General features: G+C 36.8%; 1 protein-coding gene across 2 annotated transcripts; it reads right to left on the bottom strand.

The window, feature by feature from the left end:
* Positions 1–2,084: 2,084 nt before the first annotated feature.
* LOC113077239 (H2.0-like homeobox protein) lies at positions 2,085–4,486 on the bottom strand. 2 transcript variants are annotated; one of them, XM_026249683.1, is made up of 4 exons: positions 3,906–4,486; positions 3,567–3,722; positions 3,205–3,389; positions 2,085–2,647 (listed from the first exon to the last, which is right to left on the bottom strand). In XM_026249683.1, the coding sequence occupies exons 1-4, from the start codon at positions 4,285–4,287 to the stop codon at positions 2,348–2,350; spliced, it is 1,023 nt and encodes a 340-aa protein (XP_026105468.1). In that variant the 5' UTR covers positions 4,288–4,486; the 3' UTR covers positions 2,085–2,347. The 2 variants fall into 2 exon arrangements, with proteins under 2 accessions (XP_026105468.1, XP_026105469.1); XM_026249684.1 differs by lacking the exon at positions 3,567–3,722 and having other exon boundaries at positions 3,906–4,287.
* Between the last annotated feature and the right edge of the window lie 5,404 nt (positions 4,487–9,890).

Raw genomic sequence — 9,890 nt, 5'->3', positions numbered from 1 at the left:
TCTGGAATCTGAGGATGAAAAATAATCTAAATCCTAAAATAATCACCTTTAAAGTTGTCCAAATGAATTCTTAGCAATGCATATTACTAATCATAAATTAAGTTTTGATATTTTTAAAATATCTTCATGGAACATGATCTTTACTTAATATCCTAATGATTTTTGCATAAAAGAAACATGAATAATTTTGACCCATACAATGTTTTTTTTTTTTTTTTTTTTCGCTATTGCTACAAATATATACAGGTTTTTTGTTTGTTTGTTTGTTTTTTAATGTTTAACAGAAATGTCTGTAAAATTAATGGATAATGTCCTGGCATTTTCTGTTATATACTGTTATATTTCCTCTCATATATATATATATATATATTATATATATATATATATATATATACATAAAATAATTGTTTTTCAAAGAATTATCTTACCAAGGCTACATTTATTTGGGAAGAAATATGGTAAATACCATAAAAATTTGAAATATTATTACAATTTAAAAAGCTGTTGTCTCTTGTAGCATATAATAAACTGTAATTTATTTCTGTGATGCTCCGCTGTATTTTCAGCATCAATTCCTCCAGTCTTCAGTGTCACATGTTCTTCAGAAATCAGAATAATATTTGCTGCTCGAGAAACATTTCTGATTATTATCAATGTTAAAACGTTTGGCTGTTTCATATTTTTTTGATACATTTGAAACTGATACATTTTATTTTTCAGGATTCGCGGATGAATAGAACGTTCAAAGGAACTGTTGAGAAACATTTGTAACAATATGAAAGTCATACTTCCACTTTTGATTAATTTAATGCATCCTTGCTTAATATTTAAGTATTTATATATATATATACAAGTAACATTTTGCTGCTGGGATGTACCAGATTTATAAATGTCTTTTAAATCCTAATTATTCTCCCATGCAGACACTACTGCTCTGAACAGCCATGCTCTGGGTGAACGCTCTGACGCAACGCTGTGATGAATCAGTAGCTGCTCTTATCACTTTATGAACTGAACTCATTAAACTACATAAACTGAGCCTCGTGTAAACAGCCTGTCCCTTTATCCACGGTTTAATAAACTAGAGAAAACCTTATTTATTTATTTTTTGCAATACTTAAATGTGCAATAACTCATCTGAAGATGTTAAATATAAGCCTACACTAATATTAATGTCATGAGGCTGTAATATCTCTGGATGGATTATTGTCTGAATCCTCGAACAGTTTTGCAGTGGCATTATGCACTCCAGCTCAGTGCATGCATGTGAAGTGTAGCTGAGACAGACAGAGTCTATAAATGCATTCATTTCTGATACGCAAAACTGAACTTACATTCATAAAGCATTAATACTCATCGGCTCTTGCTCATATCTGGAGCCAGCGAAGGTATACAAGCTATAAATCCACGCTCTTCGCTCTCTGTTTATTGTTGGAAGCCAGATTTCACCCAGATCACCTTTTTTCAGGGCGAAAAAGCTTTGGCAGAATTACATTATCTGGATTGTTGTCTATTGAATTCCTTGCATTTAAATCAAAATTAAAACTATTATTAAACGCATAACTAAAAATGTACACTTAACCAAAATAAATAAATGAAATAAATAAATCCTATAATTTTGTCAAAAATAAATATATTCATTTTCATTTGAATCATTTTATTGTCTTAATGCGTGTCGTGATCTGTATTTTAATAAGTATAGTGAATAATCAGTACCGATCAGTATGATGATTTAAACTGGCGTATAATAATAATTTTTTAACTGCTGCTAAAGAAAGAAAAAAGACTTGCCCGTCATTATGTTTTTCTCGTAATAAGATGCACGCGCTACTTTTGTTTAGACTTACACTAGAGTTTTTTTTTTTTTATGTGTTATCGATTTCTGCAAAATTGTGAAAATGACATGAACTACTGAATTATGCAACCGATAAATGCAAGCAACTATTAGTGAGAATTGTGTTGCAAGAGTTCATTACCAGTTTGACATAAATGCATCCACTGTTTGTTTTAAAGTATTTTTTATTTAATTTACGTTTTGAATTTCGGCTAAAGTGCATTGCTTTCCATAAATACACCACGTGGTATATTAGTAACAAACGTTTATTTACATTTTCAGTGCAAATACTTACAGACCAAATATAATACAGTCACGTTTATCAACGTCTTAATTGATGAACATTCAATTCCCAAATCGTCTGATGAAGGTCGAGGGGTTCATCGCAGGCAGATCGCTGCTGTCCTCTCTCAAGGGTCATGAAGGGTCTGTTTCACAAAGAAACGATGGCTCGTGTGTGCACGCGCGCGCGCGCTCTGTCCGCGAGCCGCTTAACTGACGTCCATCAGATACTCACGCGCTCGGTTCTGTCGTGGAGTCTGTGCTGTATGTGTCGTGCGTGCTGACCGCGAGAGCTCCGGGAATAATCACACTGGCTTTGTTGAGGTCAGAAATGTCCACGTCGCTTTTGTCCTCCGCTCCGTCCTCGGATTCGGACTCGCTCGGTTCGCTTTCACACTCGGAGTCCTCGCGTTCTTTGGATTCGGTTTCGGTCGCGGATTTATCCGTCTGCTCTTTCTCTTTGTCCTTCTGCGTCTGCGCTTCTTTGGAATGCCTCCACTTCATCCGCCGGTTCTGGAACCAAACTTTGACCTAAAACAGGAGGAACTTCGTTTAGATTTTTTTTTTCTTCCAATGCTAGAGTATATGTTTTTAAATTAAAATGTGTTTTTGTTTGTGCATTTTTGTATTGTAATGCACCGTTTTGAGATGTCAAGATGAATGTGCATTTAGTGCACTTTACCTATGCAATATAGAAATGCATGCACAAACTGAATCGAAAAGTTTGTCAATTAATTGAAATGACCAAGACGGCTTTCCACACTCAATTGGAAAGTTTTGAAACTCTATAATCGCATTCGCTATCTGTCGTTTTACTTCCGGTTTTAAATAAGACAGAAACTCTTGCCCAATGCCCTAAATTTGGATGATTTGAAACGAAACAACTGCACCCCTCCTGCATTTGCTAATAATTGACTTTCATTTCTCTAGAAATGTGGGTGTCGCAAAATGCACGAGCCTCCAGCTGCTAAAGCTCCAGATGCCTCTTCGCACTCTAAAGCATGGGTTTCATTCCAAAACGTTATTTCAATAAATAACACCTTTATTTTTTTGTATGCATTGGTTTGCATTGATAATCAGTCGCTCACCTGTGCGTCGGTGAGGCCCAGCATCGCAGCCAGCTGTTTTCTGTCCGGTTTCGTGACGTACTTCTGGATTTCAAAGCGCTTCTCGAGGCCTTTCCGCTGGAGGTTGGAGAACACGGCTCTGGACCACGACCTTTTCCTCTTGTAAGTCTGTGGCATTGTGTCTTTTGAAAGCACCGCATACGGCCCTGTTTGGGTCAAACAACACACACACACACGCACGCCATTAGAACACAACCGATGCAATGCAGTTTGGCCGGAGTGCATGTTATTCAAAAGCATGTGCAAAGTAGGCACTGCACACGCATGCAAAAGGAAAGGAGCGTCTCCTGCTCTTTAGGGCTCGACTGGGGTGTCTACACTACCTGGGAAGGTGTCTTGAAACTGATGTTGCCCTGATTGCCTCGCGGCATTGCTTATTGAACCCATCATGGAGGAGGTTTCGCTCATGGACGCGAAGTAAGGGCTGGCAGACACATGGACTGCTGACTGCCGATTCGGACTAACAATCAATGTGAGATCTGTTACAGAACGACAAACACCGAACAATTCAGCTAAAGCGCCAATTCAACTCGTATTGGATTTTATGAACAGGGCCGTGCGCGCATTGGGGCTGGACGCGTCCAATTGTTTAATGTCCTCCTTTCCATAAGTGCTTACTAGAAAACCCCTGTGTGTGTGTGATTCACCAAAATACGTCTTACCTCTCAGTGATAGCGATTCTTTTCCCCTCGGCTCGAAGTCTGTGGATAATATCCGATCGATCCCGAACTTGAGGTCTTTGCTGGAGAGCGGAGGCGCGGATTGCGCGTGCATCGCGGCTCTGGATGTAAAGTGTATTCCGTGCATGTGATACGCGGACGCGCTTGGAGTGACCGGGGACGGGCGTAACGGGGATCCCCGGGCACCGATGTGAGCCATAAGCGAAGACGAACCGGGGATGTTCTCAGCATCTCCAACGTGCAGAATATCAGCGATGCAGAACGAGGGTTTCTTCATGCTGTCCACCCCAAAACCGCTCGAGCAGTACGCGGTCCAAAGGCTAAAGTTCGATGCGTAAAACGGATTGAGTCCCGCCGTGTACATCCCGGCAGGCAAGCCCAAACTTCTCGACACAGAATCGCATAAAACTACATGTAATGAGTACAAACTGCCCTCTCTCGCGTTTCTCCTCAAGTATGAAACTCCAGACAGGAGTCCAAAAAGCTCTAAGCAGGACTTCCGTTATTGATTGGCTCTTTGCGAGCCAATGGAAGTGGACAGAACGGTCCAACACGCCCCAAACACGACGAGCACTTCCAGGATGACTCTTAAAAATCCCCACGTTTATTAAACGGCGATGATTCATATGATACGACCTTAAACATTTTCAGAGTTTGTTTTCAAGCGTGTTCATTCTGAGTGAATCAAATTGTAATTTTAATCAGATATAAGAAAAAATAAATAGAAACCAATTTATTTAGATATTCCACAAGTTGTTCATTATAAGCCAATGCATTAATAGCATAGACGAATAAACATATTATTAATATTTAATTTTAGCGAATTTATAGGATGCATTATATAGAACTAGAAAGAATGAACAACATTTAATAGTTTTTTAATGGTGCACAGCTTGGAAAATAATAATTTAAGATGATACTTTTAGAAGATGATGTGATATAAATGATGCATTTTTAATTATACATTTTTTTTGCATGCATTCGCTGCGCTTCTGACCGGTTTTCTAATTTTCGAAAATATGCAAACAACAAACTCTGATAAGAAAGCGATCCACAATCACTAGGCTTTATTCGGAGGTTCTGCTCTGGGGTTAGGAAGCAGGAGTCTCTCGATGCAGCTCATCCTGTTGTTGATGAGCTCTGATTCAGGCTAAATGAGCGGATATTCCTGCCTGATTTAGGCCAAAAATAGAAGATGCTTTAGTATTTTAGGATACAGCCGATGACCCTTATTTCCTCCAACTCGGAGAGTTGGAACTTTATAATGACTGTAGCACTTCCCTTTTTCAATATTTGTACAACTTTATCTCAACTCGCAAGTCGCGCGCTGACGCAAATCCGTCCTTATGCTTATAATAAACAGAGGAAATCTATTCTCCAGTTGAACGAAAACACAATTAACTTCATCGAGGCGATACTTCATCCATATGCACGACTTTACATCACTGGGCCAAAAATAGCGCGCCGTTTATCATAGAAAAACTGATCGATTATAAAATAAAGCACCCTAATAGTTTTTTCTTCCACACACTTTCCAATCGCATATGTATTTACTCACATTAAAAAAGTCTATATGCGTGTGAAAGAATTCCTAGAATGCATTACAGATGCTGATATTATGTTTATGATCATTAATGATAATTTTTTTCCCATGCATGGTGTTTTTTCTGTGGCGTCCATTAGTCGTGATTCATTAGCGGAAAGGTCAATGACCCTCACTGCCTCATCACGGTGTTTTCGAATGACTCCATTCCGGTTTAAATTTAAAGATGTAGTGCCATGTAGTGCCTCTCTCTCCAATCCAGGGAAGAGGATGCAGAAGACGCGCCTCTTGTGAACGCGCACGTTATTTCAGGTGCATGCCGGTAAAATATTCGAACGATGCACGAGCGAGATCATAAAACACGTCATAAAACCGCTGCCATCTCTCTTTATTTATTAATGTGTAGAATTAAACATAAATAAACATTCAGCGCTTCTCTGACATCATGCATCTTTTTGGGTGTTTAAAGAAAATGTATTTAGCTGAATATTTTATATAATTTGTACATTTATGTTATTTAAAAAATATATAGTTTTAGAAACCGCTTAGTAAAATTGCCTTTAAAGATGCAAAATTTTTGCTTGCTATAGACCTTCAATTTCTACGTTCTCGACATTATAAAATTAATCTGAATTCAATTATTATATTATTTGCTTCGTGTTCCAGTATCATGAAAAGTTAGTCATATCTGAATTTATTTCTAATCATTTGAGGAACAGATTATAGCTATAAAATAATTTACAGAATGTAATGGATCTCTTATTATTCCCCACCCATACACAAACAATAATTTGCTTCCTTAAAAAAAAGCAGTTATTGTTATTAAAGCTAGTGAGTGACAGCCTTAAAATCTGTAATGAAGGATGCGTTTATATATAGACACACACACACACACACACACACACACACACACACACACAGTAATAAGGAATATCGTGCTCAAGTCAAAATATCCAGGATGAAAGTTTCGGTCTACAATGAAATTGTCTACTGAAGAAAACAGGATAAACCCAAAGTTTCCGGATATCTTTATTATCCATATCCATATATGCATTCCTATCTATATCTATACGCCTGTATTGTGAAAAATATAATTGCATTGAAAGCACAAAGTCATCTGCTGTAGTAATTAACTAATTAGCAGGTAACTGTCTAGTAATTACAGCCAACTGTTCACAGAAGATACAAAACGTTCTCACTGATGGAACTGCGTGTATTTTTATGAATGAAAAGCATCAAAACAACACTGTGCATGTCTGTCGTAGTCAGATAAAACATTAGACTTGTCTTAATGATTTAGTGATTTGAACTGCTCTCTCTCTCTATTTGCACTGATAACATCATCATCATCTGTTCCTCTGGGAGGGACTTTATTTCTGGACCCCCAGCAGGAGCATCTGTCTGTCAGCAGTGACTGAAAACACTGGACAATTAATATATCATAATCGTTAAATGCCGAACCATGGGAAAGTTTGGAGACCTTGTGGAATTGGGTTGTTTTCCCAAATCCCCTCTGGTTGATGAAATCGCTGTCCGGAGAGATGCATGTCGATCTGTCCAGCTCACTGCGGTTCATCTCGGGGCTCTGACAGACTCGGGAAACGTTTGTCACGGATTATTAATCGCGTTTTTAAACGCACCCTTGACAGAATGAAAATCCGCCAGTAATCATATTAGAGAAGCAGGGCAGAAAATATAGACATTTTAGTTTGACTCCAACTAAACTTACAGCACAACTGCATAATAATTTTTTTTTTTTTTTTGCATACGTTTTTTTTAAATGGATAAATAAATAAAAATACAGAAATTAATTGCAAATTAACTCAGTGTCATCATTCCACAAGTCCTGACGTCTAGAGGAATGTGCAGTGATCTAACACACAGAAGCTGGTTAACAGGTGTTTCACGTCATAGCTGTTAGTAGATGTGTGTAGCTATCACCGCATGGTCCAATCAAAACGATCGGTATTCAATTACATAAAACATAAATAGTTCAACCAAGAACCACACAGTTTACAAATGAGGCCTAAGTGATTTTCAGATATCGGCAGTCTGTTGAGTTTCATCTCCCGAGTCTGATTAGCAATAAACTAAAATGTATATGTATATAATATATAAGTAAATGTAGTCTACAGTATAGTTTTTTTTATGAATCGTTTATTCCGTAAATGTATCGGAAAGCACTCCACCGGTCTACTGTTGCTATTATTACCTCACTTGTGTTATAGCCTATATTTATTCGTATATAAATATATATTTTGGCGTTTCTACAATATGCATGTAATGCACACATTTTTTATTTTTTTTTGGAGAACAGAGGGTCACAGGTTCCCATTCCGATCTACACAAGACAGACATACTTTTTACAGACCTAAGAACTACAATCAGCTCAGACTATCCTCTTGAGTAAAAACAACATAAAAACAAAGGCTAACCCGCCTTATTTTTTTATGGAGAGAGTTCACCGCACTTCACATTAATTACCGATAATGAATTGGGAGTCTCGACATTAACATAAAACAATAAGTGCATGCCTATAACATATGAGATATTTTTATTTATTTATTATTTTTACACAATATTTGCTCATTTGTGCTACTAGGGGAATAGCAGTAACTGTATTATCCAATGAGTAGAGTTTTCAGATCGTCGATGCTAATAATGTCAGAACCGAAGGACCGATATCGGTCCAGTCTCGGGCCTTGTGTTGAAGTCTTTGGCCTTTTGGAAAGGAATCCAGACGTGCCACTTACTCTTCTCCTTTAATATACACGGGGTTAAATCAAAAGCTGCATGTTAAATAACAGCTAGAGGAGGAAAGGTCATAACAAAGCATTACAGTGCTGTCGGAGATCCACACACAGAGCTCCTGCTGGTCCAGTTAGGCCCTTAATGGTCTGCAGTGATCGATTGAGCACTTGTTTACTGAAAGTCATCGCTCTTGAAGGAAGCCAGATGCTTCTGCAGCTCTGGAACATAAGCCTGCGTTCATGATCCCAAACGCGTGATGAATTAGTGCAATAACGCGACGTTTAATGGAAGGAACGCGCGCGACAGATCACTACATCTTAAAGATGAAGTTATAACTTCCAATTATAGCCTACTTTCTCTGATGAAATATGAATGAGCGTAAGTGTGTTTAAAGCATGATTTTAATAGATTTTAAAATGCATGAAATAAAACAGATATTTTGTTTTATGTAATTTGGCCATGCATCAATTTCTTTATGAAATATATCTGATATCTATGTCTGTCAGATCCGTTATTGTCAATCGTTTAAATCAAGATTGCATTGTTTTATTGTTTAAAAATGCAAAAAATAAATACAATTAAAATAATAATAATTAAATAGATCCGACTCTGTAGTCAAATGCACTAATATTTCCATACATTATAACTTTTATTTGATATTTTTGAAGATGTTATAAATATAAATTGTAAAAAAAAAAAAAAAAAATGAAACTTGCATGTCGCAGGTCAAATGTTTTCTTGAATAATGAAAAAAACTTTACAGTAGTCAAATAATACTTTAAAAATCTTGTGATTTTTTTTTAAAGAATAACAGGTAATATGCTTTTTCCCGATTTTAAATAATTTGTAAATAAAACATTCCCGACTACTATTTCCATGCATTACGTTGTTTTATATTATTCTATTTAAAGAAAAAATTTCAGAATTGTTTTTTTAATAATGCATGAATAATCTAAAATAAACATAATATTTCCATAAAAGCGATCTATTAAAGTAGTAAAATTAAATTTTAAAATTAGAAAACAAAAAAGTGATATCATAAAATGACCGTGACTAAATATCCATGTAATGCATTAATGATTCTGCCCCAAATAATAATAATACAAATAATACGTTTACATTATTCTTCAGATAAATTCTTTTTAAAGCTATTTTTTTAAATCATGCACATTCATATGCATAAGTAGAGACGTTAGCATCGCATTGAGTCCCTCGTGCATGTTGATTTTTTCACGTCCTAATCGCATCCTAATGCTGCTCTCTTGTGGTCAGGTCACTGGTTACAGCCTCAGACCCTGATGCTCTCATACACCAATTAAATCTTAAAATAAAAACACTTTTGATTGAGCACCATTCTCAGACATCATCTGCATGCTGTGTTACTTTAACTGGCCTCATCTCTTCTAATAGATTTGAAACTGTCCAGATTTGAGCCGTCTCGTTTCTCGTGTCTGGGGAGCCACTCAGTGTAGAATCCAAACACATTTGGCAGCAATAGCCCATATTTCATCAGTCTTTACTGCATATTCATTCCTGCAATCCCCAATGCGACAAGAGTCAGCTGTTAGAATACTTCCTTATTAATGTCATCCTGAGAGCTTCCGAATCCGATTCAAGACTTGAATGTCACGGACTCCCAAACACACTTTTCTTTAAAAATAATTATTTGGATT

Source organism: Carassius auratus, unplaced genomic scaffold (genome assembly GCF_003368295.1).
Source record: "Carassius auratus strain Wakin unplaced genomic scaffold, ASM336829v1 scaf_tig00022029, whole genome shotgun sequence".
In the NCBI taxonomy this organism is placed as follows: domain Eukaryota; kingdom Metazoa; phylum Chordata; class Actinopteri; order Cypriniformes; family Cyprinidae; genus Carassius; species Carassius auratus.
Note: the sequence above shows the minus strand (reverse complement) of the source record. Positions and strands in the feature narration are given on the sequence as shown.